Genomic DNA, 22,462 nt, shown 5'->3' with positions numbered 1-22,462 from the left:
CTGTCACAACGAACCCACGACGCATTTGTGCCACAACACGACAGAAAATTTGGGCAAATTGTGGGTCATCGCAAGACAGTCCTACGAAATTTTGAGCATCGTGGCATCGACTTGTCATCGGGAAGCAAAACTGGACATGCACCTTTTTTGCTCGACGATTTTTTGTGGTATCTATGTCTTGCAGCTGTCATGAGTCTGTCCTACGACAGTGTTGCGTTGTATAGTCGGGAGACGGTCGCGCGAGCGTCCCACGAGTGAACCACGACCTGATCATGTGAAAAACAGCCCCCAGACAATGCCCGACAATTCACGATGGTCCCACAACTGTCGCTCGACTGACTTGTGACACACCGACGATAAAACCACGACATATCTTTTTTTTTCTGTCGCGTCACCATCGCCAGACCATCTTTAATGTGTCATAGCCCTTGTGACCACTGGAAATAGATTTCGGGCATGTTGCAAGATCTGGCCACGACAAATATTTTACGGGTCTACCATGACAAAATTTCGTACAATCTGTTGTGCCTGGGGCTTTAACGCGGATATGCAAGTAATATTTACAATGATCAAAAACAAACACTTGAACAGTTTCAACTTATAAGACGGGCCCACACGCAGACACACACACAAATGAAAATAAACCCAGAGTTCTTTATTGGACCCTCACAGCCGAGGAGAGAGACGAGGTGGGGGTCAGAGTCCAGCTGGGTACCTGACCGTCGGAGGAAGGGGGTGCTCCGTGGTGCGGAACCTGACAATGGTCGTTGGTTTGGTCTCCAGTCGCACGTGTGGAACTTGTGGTTCGTGGTGGAGCTCGGGTGATGAATAGCGGGGTCCACGGAGGGGGGTCAGGGTCGCTCTTTCCTTTCCTTGTGGAGGGCCAGCAGGGACACGTTCGCCGTCTTCACGACCTTCTGCTCAACCCTACGCTTCAAAAGAACTGCACGCCGACCCTCAGAGCCCTATCCAAAACCTTGGCAGAAGCCTGTGGAGAACTTCCTCCAAGACCCTTCTTCCTCACTCGACTCCCAACCACCACCACCCTGTCAAAAACCTCAGAACAACCTTCATAACAACCCCTTGCCTCAGAGAGTGCTCAGAAATTTATGGACCTCCCTCAACGGGGCGGGGCTCGCTCAAACAGACGTCACTCCCCGCCCTGATTGGACAGGCTCCTATGGGTTCGCCCTTTCTGGGCAGGATTTCGGCACCTGAAAGGAAACCGAACCCACTCTTCCATGCAGGTTCAAACTTGTCGAGCAACAGTATCAATGTTGCAAAGATCGTCGTGAAAGAATTACAACGTTTGTGGAAGCCGAGAAACTGGAACCGCAAGATCCCGCCTTGGCACGTCAGGGTGCGAGAAGGCAGCCGGTGGGCGGTGGATTGTGACGGGGGATGGGATGGTTGTTAGATGGCTTATTGTATGTAATAACTTAACTGAAAGAAATCACAACGCACGCCTTTGATTCTCCCACCAGACAAAAAGAAGGGGATCTGACGTTCTTTTCAGGTATATAACTTACTTTACGTTCAAGAACTTAACGATATAACTGACTTTTGGGAGATCTGCATGTTGAATGCATATGGTTTCCAAATGCGTAACAATATATATGTATATATGCATATATGTATGTCCCAAACCCATCACTATCTGTACAGACCTGACCCAGTCCCACTCAGCTGTTCCTGGGCTCTGTGTCCTTTTCTCCTGACAAGGTGGACAGCTTGCTGTCAAGCCTCGACTCTGTTTCTGCAACAAGTACAGATGGCATCAGACTACGTTTCCAAAAAAACTGCTCTGCTACTCTTGCTCACCCTCTCTGTTCTATTCACCCTCTCATTTGCTCAAGGTCATCTGCCATCTGCTTCGAAATCAGCAAACATTACTGCCCTGCATAAAAAAGGTGCAAAAACAGATCCCTGCAACCCCAGACTAATCAGCCTTCTACCAATCATCAGCAAGGCTGTGGAATCCATCATCGCTTCAGACATTAAATCCTTCCTCTTCTCCAATGGAATGATTTCCGATCATCAATTTGGATTCGGGCAAGGTCCCTCTACCCTGGACATATGCTGCACCTGCCTTTCAAACAAGATGGAGGTCCTCAATCCCAGCCATGAGATCAGAGCCATCCCCTTAGACATATTGTGTGCTTTCAATACTGTCTAGCACCCTGCCCTGCTCACCAAACTCACTTCCTATGGGATCCATGGCATTCTCCTCTCTTGACTCGCAGACTTTCTCTCCTGTCACAGTCAACTTGTGGCCGTTAATGGAGTTCTCTTATCCCCCCTTCCTGTCCAGGCTGGAGTTCCTCAAGGCATTGTTCTGGGCCCTGTTCTTTTTTGCGGTTTCATTAATGATCTCTCTGACTCTCTGTTAAATCCTCTTTATCTCTTTGCTGATGACTCCACCCTCTGCCGTATCATCTGCCATCCTTCAGATTGGCAAGCAGAAGCTTCTTCACTCTCTGCAGATCTGCATAGAAATCACAAGTTGCTCCAACATGTGGAACATATCTTTCAATCCTGACTAATCTCACACTCACAATGTCTCTCCGAAAGGACTGTCTGGAATCTTCTCCCTGCATCAGGTCAGGTCAGGTATGGGAGCAGCACATCGCTGCGACCATTTTCCGTCGGTACTCCAGGGGCCTCCATCTGGCTATCCCCCAGGCAGACGCCTGGTCCATCACCATCTCCTTGAGATGCTGATCAACCTGCTGCAACCACGAGGCAGGTGGTCGGCCCATTGGCCTCCTCCATTCACAAGGATCCCTCGCTGAGAGAATCTGGTGAGCAGGATCAGCTTCAGGAAAACGAGCCACATGTCCATATAGTCGCAGCTGACGCTCACAGACTATGCAGGTAACAACTCTCATTTGAGTCTCTCTCAGCAACCACTTGTTGGACAGAAAGTCCGACCAGTGAGAGCCAAGGATTCTCCGAAGAGACCTGGAGACAAAGGAATTAAGTCTCCATCTCAGATCCTTGGTCAGAGTCCAAGTCTCACATCTATAGAGCAAGACTGGAAGCACCAAGAACCTGAAAACTCGGACTTCATCCTCCTGTACAGGTACCGGCAGCGCCGCATCCCATGATAAAGTGAATCCATGACTCCTCATGCCCGACCCAGACGTCTATTGACCTCTGGCTCACAGCCAGCAGAGACATGAATATCACTGCCAAGGTAAGTGAATCTCTCCATGAACTCAACATCCTCACCACAAACAGGTGCAGCCAAGATAACAGCATCCAAGATGTCATTGAAAGCCTGGATCTTAATTTTGATCCAGGAAACCTGTAATCCCAGTGGCTCTGACTCCTCATTCAGCACCTCGAGGGCCCCCATAAGGATATCCAGAGCCTCCAGATGACTGCATCATCTGCGAAATCAAGATCAGAGATGTTGACATTCCTAAACAATGCACCACAACTTGATCTCTCTGACATCCTCCACAGAATCCCGTCCATACAAGTGCTGAAAAGTGTGGGGGCCAGTACACACCCCTGACGAACTCCAGTAACAACTGGAAATAAGTAAGAGATGGTATCACCACATCTCAGAACTCTCTGTACCAGAGTAGAATTCAAACATCAGATCGATCAGTTTTGGTTGCACACCACAAAGACCAAGAATCCTCCAGAGGGCATCACAATTCACTGAATCAAATACTTTGCAGAGATCAACATAGGCTGCAAGCAGCCCCTGCCGAAAATTTCGTCTGCGTTCGGTGAGAACCCGAAGAGCAAGGATATGGTCAATCATTGTCCTCTTTGGTGTAAAGCTTGACTGCTTGGACGCTGGTGCTCAAGCGGATGGTGGCGAATCCCATCAATAATTATCCGAGTAAAGACCTTGCCTGGCACTGAGAGCAGCGTCACCCCTTGGAAGTTGTTGCAGTCTTGGCGATCACCCTTCCCTTTCCAGAGAGGGACAACAAGGCCCCTCTTCCAGTCAGTTGGGATGATGTATGTGTTCCAGGCAGAGCACAGAACTGCATGCAACGACAGAAGTGCAGCATTTCCACCAGCCTTGAGAAGGTCAGCATGGATGCCACACATCCCAGGAGCTTCACCTCATTTCAACCGGTTCATCGCAGCATGTGTTTCCACAAACGAAGGTGGACCACAGTTGATTGGAGAGTCAGCAATGGGGATTGTAACACCCCTGACATCCAAATCGAAAGCTGGTGGATCAGCTTGGTACAGTGGTTCAAAGTAACCACCCAGCTTGAATTCACTTCAAACTCCTCTATCAAGAGCCCAGCACCCTCTGCTCGAATGGCATTACATCGAGGAATAGGTTTGGACGAACTCAATGCGTGAATTCCCCTGAAAGCAGGATGAGAATCACCTGTCTACAGGTGATGCTCTATACCCTGACAGATTCCTCGCACATAGGCCTCCTTGTCCACCCTTGGTGCACATGCAGTTTTATGCCTCAGCTCCTCAAACAGCTCAGCTCTGCCATTCAGCCTGGCCCTGTGACTCTCATCAATGCTATCCAGTGTCCCTTGAGAGACAAAATTCTTCTTCACCCTACGGTTGAGTTCCAAGACATCCACTGGCAACATCAAAGACAGTGGTCTTGAAGGCACTCCACAACTCTTCAGGATCCCCCAAAGCACCCAGACCCCCCAAATCTCCACTCAGCCTGTTCGCAAACTCCTCAGCTACCCTCTCAGCCTTGAGCTTGCCAACATCCAGCCTCAGTTGGGATGGGACCATTCTCCTGGATTTAAGCTGAAACTTCAGAGTTGCTACAACAAGCTTGTTGTCAGTATTGAGGAACTGAGCACTACGGTCAACCCTGCAGTTCTGGATCATCCTTCAGCGACCATCAAAGAGCACATGGTCAATCTCCTTTGCCACACCGCCAGCGTTGGAATACCAAGTCCAGCCATGAGCTTGTGGCTGCTGAAACCATGAGCCAGCCACCATAAGTCCACAACTTCTTGCAAAGACAGGGAACGTAGTGCTATTCTGTTTCACAGTTCCAGACCCATGGGGCCCAACATACGAGGTCCATCTAAAAAGTAACGCGACTGAGCCTGCTGTTTGCTCCACTTACACAACTCGAATGACATTCTTTCGCAATATTCCAGAAATATATATGATTGGTGATGGTTGACTGCCCTCATTGTGTGATTTTTTTACAGGTCGTGCTTTACATGTTGTCTAGTCTGAGTCGTCGCGCTATGAGTCGTGAGCAGAGAGCCAATCCCCAAGAGAGTTGGTCTCCAAGCTGTTTTCCGAGGATCAGAAACAGCAAAGAGTCACTGTCTGTCAAGACATTACCGAGCATCTCGAGAATGATCTCGACCTGCTCGGGAGAGTCATTACCGGCGATGAAGCATGGATATTCAAATACGATCCCGAGACCAAACGGCAGAGTTGTCAGTGGAAAAGTCCGGCATCACCAAGACCAAAGAAAGCAAGGATGTCGAAGTCGAAGGTCAAGGTGATGCTTCTCACGTTTTTTGACATCAAGGGCATTGTCCACTTCGAGTTTCTACCACAGGGTCAAACAGTGAATCAATACGTGTACAAGGAGATCCTCCGGCGCCTCATGAGATCAGTCCGGGACAAGAGGAGGGATCTGTGGGAGAACAACACCTGGGTGCTCCACCATGACAACGCCCCTGCTCATAGTGCCTGAGCATCCGACAGTTTCTGGCAGAGAGGAACGTGCCGACTCTGGAGCAACCCCCATATTCGCCAGACTTGGCCCCTTGTGATTTTTTCCTGTTCCCCAACCTCAAGGCGGTGATCAAGAGGACCCGATTTCCTGACATGGAGGCCATCAAAAGGGCCGTGACGATGGAGCTCCGGAGGATTCCAGAAGAAGCCTTCTGGGGGTGCATTGAAGCGTGGAAGAAGAGGATGGACAAGTGTGTGAGACTGGAGGGAAACTATTTTGAAGGGGACAAGCTGTGATTTCAATATATTTTTTGGAATAAAATTTCTGTGAAGTCAGTCCCGTTACTTTTAGATGGACCACGCATGTCTCATAACCATCCCTATCAGCTCCAGTTGATGCATTGAAATCCCCCAAGACTGTGAGAGTATCTCGCTTGGGGCAATGATCAACCACAGACTCGATCGTGACATAGAATGCATTCTTCATGATGAGAACACGCACCTCAGTCAGAGCATATACAGAGACCAGGGAAATGACACCCAAGGAGTGACGAATCCACGAGACAAAACGACACAAACACCACGCAAAACATACGAGACAAAACCACACAAACACCACACAAGATAAAACTACACAAATATCACACAAAACACACGAGACAAAACTACACTAACGCCACACAAAACACATGAGAAAAACTATACAAACACCACACAAAACACGAGACAAAACTACACAAACACCACAAGACAAAAGCTCAGGTATAGTGCAGGTAAGCTCATTAGACTGTCCCTTGACGAAGAGGGTGCCATGTGCGAGTTTAGCAGGTAGGTAGACCTGCAAGTGGAACCACACTGCCCAGCTGAGAGGTCGTACGATGGCACAGGGATAAAATTTGAGGGTCGGGCCATAAATTGATGAAGCACCAACACATGGGAAAATTGGTTACATTGAACCACTGTAGAGGGGGTGTAATTGTAAAAGAAGAAATTGAGTTTTTGTGATGTTAGGTTAAGGCCCTGTCACACCTTGACGATTTAGCCAGCATATGCCTGACGTATGAAAAATTTGGCGAAAACACTGGCACACGTCGAATACGTTATGGGTAAGTTTGTATTCGTTAAGAGCACGCTGGCATACGTCGTAGTACGCTGGCATACATCGTAGTACGCTGGCAAACGTCGTAGTACGCTGGCATACGTCATAGTACGCTGGCTTACGTCGTAGTACGCTGGCATACGTCGTAGTACGCCGAGCTGTTAGACAAATTTTCCATGCTTGAAATTTGTCGACGTATGCCAGCGTATGACTCACACATTCCGCATAACGCTGGCTATAAGTTGTAGACACGTTACACGATTGTTGACTCACGTCGACACACGTTACTTGTTAGTTACTCACAAGTCGAAACACGTCGAGGTAATGGTTAGCGTCAGTGTTCCAGACGCCCTGGTTTTTTTTGTTGTTGTTTTTTTCCTTCGGTATGACGGTGATGTTGACACTTCAATTTCTAGTGCGGTTATAATATGATATAATTAATAGGCTGCCGCTCAACGATTTCAATCATAACCGCACTACAAATCGAAGTGTCAACATCACCGTCATACCGAAGGAAAAAAAACAAAAAAAAAAACAGGGAGTCTGGAACATTGACGCGAACCATTACCTTGACGTGTTTCGACTTATGAGTAACGTACAAGTAACGTGTGTCGACGTGTGTCAACGATCGCGTAACGTGCCTACAACTTATGCCAGCGTATGCGGAACGTGTGTCATACGCCGAGTGCGTCGAGAAATTTTCAACATGCTGAAAATTTCTCGACGTATTCGGCGTATGACGACGTATGCCAGAAAACTACGACGTATGCCATAGTGCTCTTAACGTATACAAAACTTACCCATAACGTATTCGACGTGTGCCAGCTTGGTTCAGCAAATTTTTCATACGTCGGCATACGCTGGCTAAAACGTCAAGGTGTGACAGCGGCTTCACACTTCGATGTCTAGTGCGGTTATGATTTGAATCGTCGAGCCGCAGCTTATGAATAGCCTACGCCACGTGATCGTCGGTGATACGCTGCCGCGCTATGCATAAGTTAGACTATCGTTGGGCATAGGTTGTGATCGCCGACAACACGCTCAGCATTCGTTGGTATAAGCTATCTATATGTGATTAAAACGTTCTGTGAACGTTACTAATACGTTATGCATACGTCCAACACGTTATTATACGCCAAAAACTTAAAAAAACATCAATAGCTCAGCATATGCCAGCGTTTTACATGCATTTTGAGACCTTGCCATATGCTGGCTAAAACGTCAAGGTGTGACAGCCCCTTGAGGATAGGGATGCTCTCCGTTGGTACCATTGTTGTGTGATTACGGCCACTGGATAACAGGGTAGTCAGGAGGCCCAATGCAGAATAGTGTACGACCCTGCTGATTCCGTGTTAGAATAGTGCAACAGGTGTAAATTGACTGTCCAGACACACAGAAACGTGAATCAACTTGTTGCCAACTCTGGATATGGATAGTATGGCCGCCATGACAGTTTACAAAATGGTCGCCATTAAATACACTTTTCGTCATATTTCAGCCGCAAATTGACATGAAATTACAAAATTAGGGTCGATTTCCATGTTTTTGAGCATGCCTGAGCTGATGGGAGTATAGAAAAAAACATTGCTCCATCCATTTTCTAAAAATAATATGACTTGTTTTTCATTATATTATTTTTAAAGAAATGTTCAGGCTCGAATTAGAATGTCTGATTATACAAACCACAATCAATGAATTTTACAACTTTGCTATAAAATGAACCTAAACTACATAACTGTGTGTTTTTCTGTTACCCAGGACTAACTGAAAAATGAAAGCCGCAAGATTTCTCACAGGGGGTTCAAGGGATCGAGAAGAAGAAGAGCATGTAGACTGGAATAAATGCTTTATTTGCCAGGACAGTTCAAAAACTAGCAAGTCAACGCCACTTCGAAAGACTACAATCGTTGGTGTGAAAACTGTAGCTGAATGTTGCAAAGAAAGAGAGAAATATAATGACGCTAAATATGTTGACTCATTCTCAAGAATCAGAAAATATTCTGTATCGGAGCACGTCGAAAAGATTCCATGGCACAAATTCTGCTATAGTGACTTTACTCACGCACAAAAAATAGACAGACTGAAGTCAAGGATTCAGCCACAATCTGTGACTTACGCAGAAGAGATACCCACAACATCAGGTTCCTCAGAGAAATACCATGTCCCAAAGTCACTAAGATCCGCGCACAGCGCTATGGATTGGTCAAAATGCGCTTTCTGCCAGACTGACATTCCTGGAAAAGCTGGTGTCCTGACAAATGTTGAATTTGATCACGCATCATCCAGGATGCTTAGTTTGGCCCAATTTGACCCCACCATGCATCACAGGTTTGCAGGTGTTTCAGACTTGATGGCATCTGAAGGTAAATATCACCTTAAGTGTTATGTTTCTTTTCGCAGAAAGTATAAAAAGGAGAGTGGAGAGAAAATCCAGTCTCCTGAAAGCATCTGTTTCAGAAATGTGATGAACCAGCTTGAGAAAGAGCTGCAGAAGGGACATGTGTTTACCCTGAAAAACATCTGGGAACACTACAACATGCTGTTATTGAATGATTTTGGAATTGAGGCTGGAGCCTACAAAAGCTACAATTTCAAGCAGAAAGTGGAGGTTCACTTTGGTAGTGACAAGGTGACATTCGTGCAGCCATTGGATGTCACAAAACCCCTCATAGTTGCGTCCTCAACTGTGACAAAGTTTGCCATGAGAACCGCCGTGAATGATTTATCTGAAGAAGGTGAAAGTTCTGAAGAAGATGAATTGGCCCAGTGCAGTCTGCCTCATCATGAGAACGAAATCCTTAGCTGGATCTTCAGAGTGGGCATAAAGATTTACAGTGACGTAAAACACTCTCCAGGGCATAGCATTATCGGTGGACTGAACACAGAAAATGCAGAGCGAATTGTACCTGAAACCCTGTACATGCTTGTAAAGCTTCTTTGTGGTGGTGACAGCACTGACAAGATGGACAATGAAGAAGCGGATGAGACAGATACCAAGAACAAAGTTCTGAGCATCTGCCAAGACATTATTCATGTGGCTTCAGGAGGCAAAAAACTGACCCCCAAACACCTGGGCCTTGGCCTTGCTCTTCACCAGGCTACACGCTCAAAAGAGCTTGTCAATCATTTTCATGCAGCTGCACACACAGTTGGGTATGATACAGTGAGGCGCATTGACACAGCAATTGCCAATGATGTTATACAATGCTTCCGAGATAATGGAAATGTCATGATCCCAAGGAACTTTCTCAACATCCCAACTACCACAGGATATTTGAGATATTCTAATGACAACATTGACATAATTGAGGAGACGCTGACTGGGTCTGGCACTTTTCATGCAAGTCAGTGCGTGGCCCTCAGACGCAAGGGAGAACAAGAGCCAGTGATGGACCTTCAGATTAAACCTGGCCGCTCCAAAGTTCTCAGTGCCCCTCCTGAAATGACAAGCGTCCAAGAGGCCAATATGACCAACTTGAAGCCAGAACCTGTTTTCTCTGAACCACTGCAGCATACATGGTACTCACCCGTTGAACAGAAAATCAAAGCAGCCAACACTCAGGAGCTTGCCTGGATCTTGGCCAGATCTGACAGCTGTTGAAAAAGCCTTTGACTGACTGTAAACCCATCTCCATCAATAGTGCTAAACATTTTCTTTTTCACATTTGTTGCTCGTATGTGCATTTTCAATTTCGTCTTTAAGTTGTCAATTATGTGAAAAGTTGTGATCCAGTACAAAAATAAAGCACAAAATAGTGTTCCTCGTGTCAGATTACATAGTATTTCACAATCATGACAAATTTCTGGCTAGTACAATTTGCAGTAAGAAAAAGACTAAATCTGATGGCAGCCATTTTGATTACTGTCATGGCGGCCATAATATTCAGATGCAGACTTGGCAACAAGTGGAACTAGACTTGGTCATGCCTAGACTCTTCAAAAACACCAGTTGCACCATTCTAACATGAAATCAGCAGCAAACCTATTTTCTAGGCTAGCTACAGATTTTGGCTTCTAGACTAGGGTGGGGTAATTGAATTTTGAGTGGACCCATTGTGTCAAATTTTTCATTGGGGTTTATACACCCTCCATCGGGCTACTCCACCAGCGAACCTTATGTTGCCACGCAACCTCATTTGTTTGTCACCGTACATGTGTGTGTTGATTTCCTCTCGGGAGATAAGATATGTTAGTTAGAGGGATGAAAGGACCGAGGAGGGAGATATTAGTTCACAGGGCTTAGAGGGGCAAGAGTCAGGTTGGTGGGATTAAAGGGGGGTAAGGGTAGTTAGAAGGATGAGCTGGGTAGTTAGGTTTAGGTTACAGCCGAAGCTGGCCTCCTAATCCGCCCGTGCATATTCCTGCCCCCCCCCCCCACGACAGTACGAGACCACCATGAGGCCACCTAGCATCGCCTGCCAGCTTGGTTTGCCTTTGCCATGCCTTGCTGTTGCCTTTGCCTGCTGCTCATCCTTGTAATGTGCCGAAAAGTGTAACTTGTTCTGCGGCCCCACACAAACTTCATAAAAATCCCGGAGAGGATCGAAAATGGAGTTGCATGTATGAAGGACGAGCAGCCAGGAAGAGTTGCGCAGACCATTCACAGTTGGCCATGCTGACGGTTTTCTTTGAGTTGCAGGTTCTGGGCCATGGGTTGTGTAAATAATTAATGATGCATATCATTATTATTTTGAGCCAACCTGTTTGTGTTTAGTTTCAAATTCTGGCAATGCAGCATAAGGCTGTCCATGTGAGTCAGTTAGTTAAATAATGCAATGCATTAGATTATATATTTTTGGGACATGGGTGGAACTTTTGAAATGTCACACTCAGGGATCCGTAGGTAAATTGTGTTAGAGGGGAACTACACCTACATGCTATGTGATGGCTTGGCGACTTGAGATTAGTCTGGTAAAAGGGAGGGGGAATAGTGTTGTGGTTCTGCGAAGCCGGCGCTCCGCCCCAGGCAATGGCGGACAACATGGAGTGATTGCATGCTCTGGCATGCAGTCCCAGACAGATATTTCATTCGTCTCCGTTTTAGACAGACCTTCCCTTATGTCTCGTGGGTTTATGGGACAGAATGCATAAGGGCTCTTGGGCAGGTCTTATTTCCATTTTTCTTACTCTTTGTCCTTTACACGTGACCCCTCCTCTCCTTCATGCAAGCATGCTGGCCACAGCAACAGGTAGCTCATTTGCATATGCACGCCATTCCATGTTCAAACCTCATGTCATGACCCATCAGATGCTCACCTCAGACGTTCTCAAGCCTCGGACCACAACGCTACAACATTTCTCCAACCATCACAATGCCTTCCTAAAAATCCTCACATCATCAGACCACAACCCAAGCTCGCCTACATTCACCAATGACGTCACAATCTCGACCACAACTACCCCTCCATCACAAACTTGATGCACTACAACTGCTATGCTACACTGCCACTGACACGCCCTCGTTCAACCACAGTCATCATTAACAACCACCCTTTTGGGACCAGCGGGGATGAGGAGGCACACTCATGGCCAGAGCATGCAATCACTCCATGTTATTATCGGAGCGCTTTTGTGTGATGGAGTTCAGAGAAAATGAGGCCATTTCTGGTGCAAAACCCTCACTGGGGCAACAGTGGTTCAAGTCCACGTGCCAGTGAGGGTGCGGGGGAAAAACCCATCACTCTGTCTGTTCCACTCTCAAGCGCCGCCCCATATGGGGAAGTATAAAAAAAAGTTTTGGGCTCTTGCCCGCCGTTCTCTCCTCTGGCCCACCCGCTTTTCTCGGTATGGCCTGTCCTTTGTTCTTGGAGTCCACAGAGTGCTGGACGAGCAAGGAAGCCAGACATTTCGAACACCAGACCGATCATCGCCTCAGCCCAGAAACATTTACACATATAGACATATTTACACTCACGTCAAGTCTGTCTTCTCACTTGTTCTTTGCTCTATTTCCAACTCACGGACCCACATCTTTTTACACCTTCCTCTCAACCTCCTCCAATTACACACTGTAGACACCCTCGGTTTCCTCCCCACTTCCCCCTTTTCAGTGAATGGGTTGCGTTGGTCCATCAACTGCACAACGTAACAGAGAGGTCGCAAAGATCTCGTAGTTTCTCTATCTTTCTTTGCTTTCTGATTTCCTCGGTTATGTGTCTGATGGCACCTGTCATGTTACCATAATTAAGACTGTAGAAGTTTAGATCGGAATAGCTCTACCTTGTGTCTTTGTCTTGTAAATACTTGCATTTCTTTTGCCGAACCTAATCAATCCTTACTTTCCCCTGCTGTACATATTGCTTTTGTAAAAAGCAACAACTGATTATTGTGTCACATGCCCTTTCCTCACCTTAAGTATAAATAAACCTGCTTGTTATAAATGTACCCAGTTTGTCTCGTCTTTTCCTCCATTGTTCCAGCAAAGTCCACACGCAGCTAGACGGGAAGTTTTACCCCACCAATTGGCTCTTGTTAGCTGGTGCGAAATTGGTAGCTCCGCTCGGATACACCTGATGCGGTAAGTTCCACACAAGTACGCATCGAGGGCATGAGTCCCCCCTTTGTGTAGCCGTCTACAGGTAAGGTAGCACGCAAAGTAGTGAAACCCTGCCAGGATTGGCAGTTACAATCGGCATTCGTGGTTGCTTAACAACCCACCAGAGCACGATGTTATTCGCGCCCGGTGGCCTCAGGACTGGGTGTTCGGGAGGAACTTGAGCGCTTCCCTGATGGCGAAACTCGAACCCCGGATGAGTAACAATATTAATTTATTGTGCAGTAATTAGTCCCCTACCGGTTTCATCGGAGGGGACTATAGGTTTGCTCCCCGTATGTCCATCCATCCGTCCGTCTGTCACACAGTGTTTTTTAATTTTTTTAGACTTTTTCCCATACCCTTTAACACATTCAACTGAAACTTGGCACACGACTCTATTATGATAAGCTGCAGAAGCAGTTCGAGTTTCAGCGTGTTTTGTCAGTTTTTCAGTTATGTCCTTTTTGGATTTATATCACATGGGTAGGGGACATGTATTGCAAAACAGCTCTCACTCTTGTTTTCTTCTCCCAAGAGTTCAACTTTTATCCTCTGTCATCAAGTCTTTCATTTGCCTTGAGGTTCGTATTTCTAAGATGTGTAATATTTTGATAATAAATGTGCAGCATAAAAACAAGCTAATGCACTTGTGTCTCCATACTCTCAACAATGACTTTTATGTTCGATGACATATACAGACTGTGATATGTATCGAAGAATACCAATCAAACTATACAAGCCTGAAAAAACCCCACTACGTACTTGAATAATGAGCCGGGTTCCTTGTCGGTTGAGATGCAGTGAATGGGACATTCCATCAGACAATTCTTGAGGAAACGGGGAAACACTCTCGACCTTTGGTCCTCCACCCAGCTTATAGTTCACCTGTAGACTACCTGCAAAACAAGTTCACAAGAGCCTTGAACTCCACTTTTCTGGACAACACATAAAACTCACACTGAAGCACTTCTCCAAGCATCATTGAATTAAATTCTCATATTCTCTGGATCTATGTTCATTGAAGCACAATATCATTCCATTCCTCCAGAAGGAGCCTTTCATCTTTCAGCTATCAGAAACCCAAAATGATTGATACAAGTCAATTCATATCTTTAATACTAACCTCTCAGAAGGGGGACTTTGGTAAATTACTATATTTTTTGTATGGAGTCTCCGATGCTTCTATTAATCTTTGATATCATGTTGATTTTTATTATTCAGTTTGAATCAATTTATTTTCCTCAATGATTCTCAATACAAAACAAAACACATGGCATCGAAATAAAACAGAGATAATGGGGAGATTAAACAAGTTGTTTGCAGCATCCTTTATCCTGCAATTAACACGAGGACAAAGAGCAAAATAGTTTGGGGGAAAAAAAAAAACCAAACCAGAAGGCTATTACGAGGTGTTCAAAGAAACATAGGGAGCAATTAATGAATACTTCCTCGTGTTGAAAGAGAGAGCAAGCAATTGCATTCAAATGACTTTGTTGGAACATTTCTCTTGAGACAGTGTACCATTGTCAAAACTGCTGGAGGAGGAAAAGAGATTGTTCCATTCATTTAATCTATCTATAATTCCAGCAATCTGTGTGTGTGTCTGTCTGTCTGTCTGTCTGTCTGTCTGTCTGTCTGTCTGTCTGTCTGTCTGTCCGTCTGTTTGTCTGCAACCGCCATTTCTCGACGACCGCCGGTCAGATCTGATTGAAACTTGCCAGGAATATTGCTGGGGACCAGTGGACGTGCCTTTTCGAGGTTTGATATTAATCGGACGAGCAGTTCCCAAGTTACGGCCATTTATCTGTCAACCAATGACAAGACACGGTGCTATGACATGATGTCACAATTAATGTTTATTTATTTATTTATTTTTTGCACGATTGACGGTCTGTTCTGGTTGAAACTTGCCAGGAATATTGCTGGGGACCCGTGGATGTGCCTTTTCAAGGTTTGATATTAATCGGATAAGTGGTTCCCAAGTTACAGCCATTTATCTGTCAACCAATGACAAGACACGGTGTTATGACGTCACGAATGACGTCACAATTAATGTATATTTATTATTACTGTTATTATTTATTTTTTTTGCGCGATTGACATCACAATTCTTCTTCTTCGTTTGGTATGACGTCACAATCGACGCTGGGGACCTGAGTATGTGCATTTTCAAGGTTTGATATCGTTCTTCATCCGTTTCAGCTGTTTCCCAAGTGTTTCCCAAGGTTTGAAAGCTGTTTTTTCCCAAGGTTTGAAAGCTGTTTTTTCCCAAGGTTTAAATTAATTGTTCAAATTATAAATTAATCCCAAGGTTTGAATTTTCCCAAGGGAAACAGCTGTTTCCCAAGGGTTTGAATTAATTGTTGTGCTTGGTAGATATTTGTGAATACTGTTACAGTTGTGGAAATTCGCATTACATCATAAAGGGTCCTCAGGTGAGATATATCGGTAAGTTCATGTGTAGTTAGCCCAAACCCGTTGTATAGAGGGAATATATGTGATCCATTTGGGCTGCGACGCTTCAGTTAGCCGTTTTTCTTTGGCTATTGTTAATTTGGTGCAAGAACAACAACGAATATTGCCACAACCAACATCTCACTATCACGCCATTCACTACACGCCGCCACCTTCCACAACTACGCTACCACTTCTTCACCACTCTCCATTCAATGAGCACCGTGCGGGCGCGTGCAAGAACAAAAACCAACAACGCCTGTGGGGTTTTCCCGCCTAGTTTCCCCGCCTGATGCTTCTGCCTGAATCCCCCCCACCACGCTTGGTGTGAAGGGGAGGGGTGCGGCAGCTCGCTCCCGATTGGATGCACGGCGTGAGGCGGTCGGAGTGGGGGCACGCCCCCCTTCGAGAGCTTTCTGGAAATGCCTCGAAGGGAGGTGGAGACAGAAATGGGGCGGGGCAACGGGGCGGAGCCGGCCCCTACAAAAGGTGTGGGCGTGGAGAGGCTCGCGTGCGAGGAGGCTCTTGGTTCGTTCAAGCGATTGACAAAAGGCGTGGACGTGAAGGTCGACGAGAACATTGTTCCTTTTCCTGTTCCCTTGTCCCTGAAGGGGAATTGTGGAGAGTTGTGGTGATCGTGCCTGGTCGGAGGTTCTGTTCGTTCGTCCGAGCTGTCGAGCGGACCACACGAGCGACGCGTGGCACGAGCTCGCGGACCACGCCGGAGGGACTCGGAGTTACGGTTGCCAAGGACTCACCGTGCTCAGGGAAGTCGCGACTTCCATTTATTTTGGGTTTTGTGTAAATGTGTGTGTGTGGCGCCAGTCTTGAAAAGTAGAACTGTTTTGGTGTTGAAGTAATTATATTCGGTTGTAGCTCTGCATTGTGTCCTTGCTTTTACTGTATATGTGCATCACTGTATGGCTGTGAATACGTGCTTGTCTGTGTGTGTGCAATAAAGTGTGCTTGTCCAATTGTTCCCCGTCTCGCTGCGTCCTTTCCTTTGTTGAATCTCCATCTTGCATCACGTAAGGGATTAATAGTGGGTTTTAAAACACCCGGTAATTAATCGGAACCGTCAAGGCCGACGATAACTCCGCTCGGTTATCCCTGTAATACGGAACGAACCGCTTAAGCGGTTCGTGTCCGGAGTCAGCCTGTGGCGTGGTCCCATCCCTCGGCAGATTACCCGCGCGGGTACTTAGGTATATCGATATTCGGGGATTCACCCTATTTCGCACGGGTAGACTGCGGACTGGGTGGTAGTGGGGTTAAACCCCCACCTGTGACCGGTTTCTGGCGGTAGTCCCAGGAGGGTCACGACTGAATTGTCCGTCCGGTGGGCGACGCAGTCGCGATTCGAGTTACGCGGCCGATCGCACGCCGGCGGCGGGCGCGAATTCGCAACAATACATTTTCAGAGAGAGGGGCGAGAGAGGGCGAGAGAGAGGGGGCGAGAGAGAGGGGCGTCACAATTCAAGAGAGGGGGAGAGAGGAGGGCGAGAGAGGGGGGCGAGAGAGAGGGGCGTCACAATTCAAGAGAGGGGGAGAGAGGAGGGGGTGAGAGTGGGGCGAGAGGAGGGGGGAGAGAGGAGGGGGGAGAGAGGAGGGGCGAGACTAGGGGGGAGAGAGGAGACGAGAGAGGGGGGGCGAGAGAGGGGGCGTCACAATTCTTCTTCTTCTTCGTTTGATATGACGTCACAATTGACGCTGGGGACCTGAGTATGTTTCCCAGGTGTCTCCCAAGTTATGGCCATTTATAATACAGTTGGTCTGATCTAATTGAAACAATGCCCCAATCCAGTCGTCATTTACGAGAGCGAAGGAACGAAGCTGCACATACTGACACGCACCTACGGGCCCGCACCTACGGGCCCGCACTAGTTATATTTAATAAGGATATATTTGCACATATATTGCACGATATTAAATCAAGAGGTGAGAGTTGCATTATTCACAGGTTGCATGTTCAACATTTAGCTCGCTGATCACAAGAAGGATTTCCTTATGCAGATCCTTTTGATGCAAAGCACCAGCAGGTGCAATGCCTGTTGATGGTATTGCAAGAGACAATTGTTCAGTTGAATGGTTGTTATGCTTACTTTTCTGTTTGATGTGACAGTTATATACCTGATGGTGTTCTTTACAACACCGTGTTGCTTGCATAAGCAACCACCGAACTTGGGCTCTCTGAGATTGCATAAGTAACCATTGACGTCAGACAGACTGTTGATGGACACCAAATTGCATATTTTAGTGTAAGGACAGATTGACAAGGCTCACAGGAGCCCCACTGGGCTAATATTGTGTTTTGCATGGAGCCTCCAAATGACAAGAACGACATCTTTGCACGTACCACAGCCATGCCATCTATGATGGTGACCTTCTTCTTTGGAACTTGAACATCATCGATTGAAACATTCTCCGGAAGCTGAGCACAATCAGTTGCCCTGTCTTTGGGCCATGAGTATGGCCATAAGCTTGCTTTTGTCAATGCATGGAGCACAGAGCTCGTGGGAGTGAGTTAAATTCATACAGACTGATGGCTTCCTTGAGATTCACCTCTGGTCGGGACCTGGCAACAATCAACATACAGACAAACGGTGCCCTGTCATTCATCCCTCAGCTCTACTACTTGATCAACCAGTTTATGCTTCACAACCATGCGCTTGTCCATATTTTCAGCTGAACCATTTTCATTCTTGCCCAGACGTGGACCTTGTCACTATTGATGCGTTCTTCAGTGAAGGGAGCGTCGGCCTACTCCTTCTGGCCAATTTCAAATTGAGTGCAGATATTTTCTGCACTTCCTTTGACATGATGACTTTGGTGATGATATTCACCAGGTCATCCTCCTTGTACGTCATGGGGTTTGTGGAAGACGACATGTTTCAGATCAAGGATATTTTCTTCTTGTGTCATCCACACTGTAGCTGACCTTTCATGATGCTGTTGCCTCGTAGTGGTTTGGGACCCAGCCATATGGATGGCATATTCTCTTCACCTCGCCAGCTCCGAGCTCTCACGATGAACTATTTTAATATTTTTTCTCTCGAGATCAGCACAGGTCGTCCTGCATTCTTAACATTTTATGTTACAAACAGGCACCTTTTTGGGGTGTATGCCTTAATAAACAATTTTTCTTCATCTTTCCCTGAAAACAACATAAATATTATTTGAAGATATGATTCTTCATATAATATTTATGTTCTTTTCAGTCTCCATTTTCTAAATATGAATTCAATATCCGAACACAAACACGACGTTTTGGCCATAAACTAAAAGCGGAAATCACGGAAAAGCTGAATTTTGGCCAAATGACGAGACTTTTTGGTCTTCAGGGTCTTTTTGGGTCTTTTTGGATCCTCGGGGACTTTTGGGTTATCTGGGTCTTTTGGGTCGTCAGGGTCTTAAGGAATTAACATTCAAACAGGACGTGATTCATAGGCATACAGTCTTCAAGACTTCACAGACTGACTCACAGCTTCACCGTCTCACCGTGCTTTTCATTTTTAGCAATGTGTAGATGAGTAAAAGCATGACCACGTAACTGCCACGTGATTAAAAACACCAGTAGGGTGAATATACTGGTTCTGGCTCACTTTTCCCCATGTAAATGAATGGGGGATTTTCAGCGATTCATATTTTTTTTTCTCTAAAAATAAACCCCCTTTTTATCCCAAGGTATATTTATTTGTCTCCCCTTTTAACCTGGGGACACTTTTTTTTTCCAAATAATCCATGCAATAAGATAAAGATTTGTTCAAGTACTAAAGTGGTAATGTGATTTGTTAAAGGTGATTCGAAAGAAATATCTGAAATGTCGAAGCCTCGGGACACTCTTTATCAAATAACCGATGCATATTGTTTAGCTCACTCATTGAACCTATAAAGATTTGTTCATTCTCAAATTCCTTCAATAGTTTAATTTTCTTTGCACAATAATCCCCATCTAAAATATTGAAAAACAAAACATTTGAATCTTTATATTTTTTAAGATACCCCTTTTGTGCCATTACGAAATGATAAACTTCTCTTAATGATCTCATCTGGCCACCGCCCGAGTTGCAAATCATTTTTGTGCATAAACCACGCCATAAAAAAAATAGGAACTATTCTGTGAGACAAGGCCTCGTGTTTCTATTTTATCTCAGAACACGAACAGGCTTTTAAACATAAGTTTAATCAAAACCATTTTAGGGTATTTTAAGTATGTTTTAAAAATGATTCATACAATTTGAGAATATATCGCCCAGTTATTTTCCAAGCTGTCTCGCCCGAAGCGTCATTTCCTGTGGCCACACCCAATGATTAAGCAATCTCCTCATTGTTGCCTTATAAGTGATTCGCCAGACAAAGTTTCTGCCAGACGGGATTTTCATTTTTACAACTGAGACATGAGCGATCTTTCTTCCACGAACAAAACAGCTCAACACAAAGTTGGTAAGCTTGTGTATTGGTTCCTCTTTGAACGATGAAGCAATTGATTATAAATTAAATCGTGATAATTCTGATATATATATATATATATACATATATATATATATATATATATATTTTTTTTTTTTTTCTTGGCAGGTCCTTGGAAGAAGAGCAGTTTACATATCACGACGAGGTGCATGAAATTAATGCTCTTATTGAAGAGGTCAATCATCTTAGAGGAGAATTGAAAAACATTTTTAATGACTGACACGACGTCTTATCACGGCCTCTGATCTTTTTGCCATCTTGTACCAATGGTAAAAAAAAAACTGAGACATGGACTCACTCTCTTCCGATGAAGATAGCAGCTCACTACAAAGTTGGTAAGTTTGTGTATGGTTTCCTCTTTGAACGATGAAGCAATTGAGTATAAATTAAATCGTGATATTGCGAAAATATATATTTTTTCCTGGCAGGTCGTTGGAAGAAGTGGAGTTTACATATCACGATGAGGTGCATCAAATGAATGCTCTTATTGAAGAGGTCAATGATTTTAGAAGAGAATTGAAAAACATTTATAATGACTGGTACGAAGTCTTATCATGGCCTCTGATCTCGAATGAATTAAACCAATGGTGAGACACGTGTGTGTGTGTGTGTGTGTGTGTGTGTGTGTGTGTGTGTGTGTGTGTGTGTGTGTGTGTGTGTGTGTGTGTGTGTGTGTGTGTGTGTGCGTGTGTGTGTGTGTGTCTCTTTCTCTTTCCCTGTCTGTTTGTCTCTCTATCTCTCCCTGTCTGTCTCTTTGTATCTCTCTCTGTCTGTCTTTCTACCTACCTCTCTCTGTCTGTCTCTCCATCTATACCCTTGACTCATTATTTTATTTTTTTTCAGCTCGATCACACAACATAAGCTGTTGAAGCAATCTGGTACAACACATGATTTTCTGGAGGTAAATGTTTCTGAATTATTATTTAGTTATTTGTTTATTAACATCACTCTCTCTTTGGAATGTCGCCTTATGTTGGTTGCATCATTATTTTGGATGCAGTTTTGCCAGTACACTGGAATTCATTTTATTGGCCTTGGAAGGATGACAGGCTGAATCGGCCTCCTGGTGTGTTAATTCAGTGGTCAACGAGGCTTGAACTTAGAACCAACACCAGGCTTACTCATATTACCATGTAATTATCTTTATAAAACTTAATTATTATCCACTTTTTGTTTCAAAACAGAATATGGTGTCTGAGTTTCGACATCACAAGACATCTGAAGAAGATTGCTGGGAAAGATTATACATTCTCGCAAATGAATATTAAATATTTTCAATTTTGATTAATTATATTTGTTTTGTTTACAATACTTGATTTTGAATTTCAAAAAGAGAATCAAGACATGAAGGAGAGGGGGGGAGGGGAGGTGGGGAGGGCGTAGGTGCGCTCCCCCAACGACCCATCACCCCCTCATCCCACCCCTCCCCTCCCCATGTGTGTGTGTGGGGAAGGGTGGGGGTGGGATGAGGGAGGTGGTGGGTCAAAGGTGGGGGCGCACAGGGGGGATGAGGGGGTGGGGCTTGTGTGGGTGGGGTTTATGTGGGCGGGGCTTGTGTGGGTGGGGCGTGTGTGGGCGGGGCTTGTGTGGGCGGGGCTTGTGTGGGTGGGGTTTATGTGGGCAGGGCTTCGGTGGGGGCTTGTGTGGGCGGGGCGTGTGTGGGTTTATGTGGGTGGGCTTCGGTGGGGTTTGTGTGGGCAGGGTTTATGTGGGTGGAGGTTGTGTGGGAGGGGTTTATGTGGGCGGGGCTTCGGTGGGGCTTATGTGGGAGGGGTGAATGTGGATGAGGTTTATGTGGATGAGGTTTGTGTGGATAAATGGATGGGTGGAGCTTGTGTGGATGGGTGGATAATTTTTTAATTGAAGAAACATGTTGTGTGTGGGGAACTAATTAACTAATCACTAATTATGTGAATATGATGAATATGGGTGAAGCTTGTGTGGGGTTTGTGTGTGTGGAGCTTGTGTGGGGTGGAGTTTTTGTGTGGAGCTTGTGGGGGGTTTGTGTGTGGTGGGGTTTGTGTGGGGTGGGGTTTGTGTGGGGTTTGTGTGGGGTGGGGTTTGTGTGGAGCTTGTGTGGGGTGGGGTTTATGTGGGTGGCTTTTGTGTGGGCGGAGTCAAAAAGGGGCGGAGTCAAAAAATTTCAATTTATCTTTGTCTTTTGTAATTCCTGTGAATAAAATGAACCTAAAATCTCTTCCCCTTTCAAATCATATATCTTATAAGTCCAAGGAACCGTATCTATTACATCAACA

The 22,462-nt window shown here is 45.5% G+C and overlaps 1 protein-coding gene and 1 long non-coding RNA gene across 2 annotated transcripts in view; one reads left to right on the top strand and one right to left on the bottom strand.

Annotated features, from left to right (window-relative positions):
• Positions 1-22,462, bottom strand: part of LOC147022502 (contactin-associated protein-like 5) — a 774,700-nt gene that overhangs the window by 130,341 nt on the left and 621,897 nt on the right. The window contains exon 20 of the mRNA XM_085893466.1: positions 14,046-14,179. Coding sequence (XP_085749592.1) covers positions 14,046-14,179 — 134 coding nt within the window. The remainder of the gene's footprint in view (positions 1-14,045; positions 14,180-22,462) is intronic.
• Positions 20,655-21,462, top strand: LOC147022505 (uncharacterized). The gene is made up of 3 exons (XR_015061276.1): positions 20,655-20,794; positions 21,051-21,108; positions 21,392-21,462. It is a non-coding gene; the product is annotated as an uncharacterized LOC147022505 (long non-coding RNA).

This window comes from Eptatretus burgeri, chromosome 8 (assembly GCF_056783735.1).
Source record: "Eptatretus burgeri isolate ZD-2024b chromosome 8, Ebu_testis_v1, whole genome shotgun sequence".
NCBI lineage: Eukaryota > Metazoa > Chordata > Myxini > Myxiniformes > Myxinidae > Eptatretus > Eptatretus burgeri.
The sequence above is the reverse complement of the archived record's forward strand: the minus strand, read 5'-3'. Positions and strand labels throughout refer to the sequence as shown.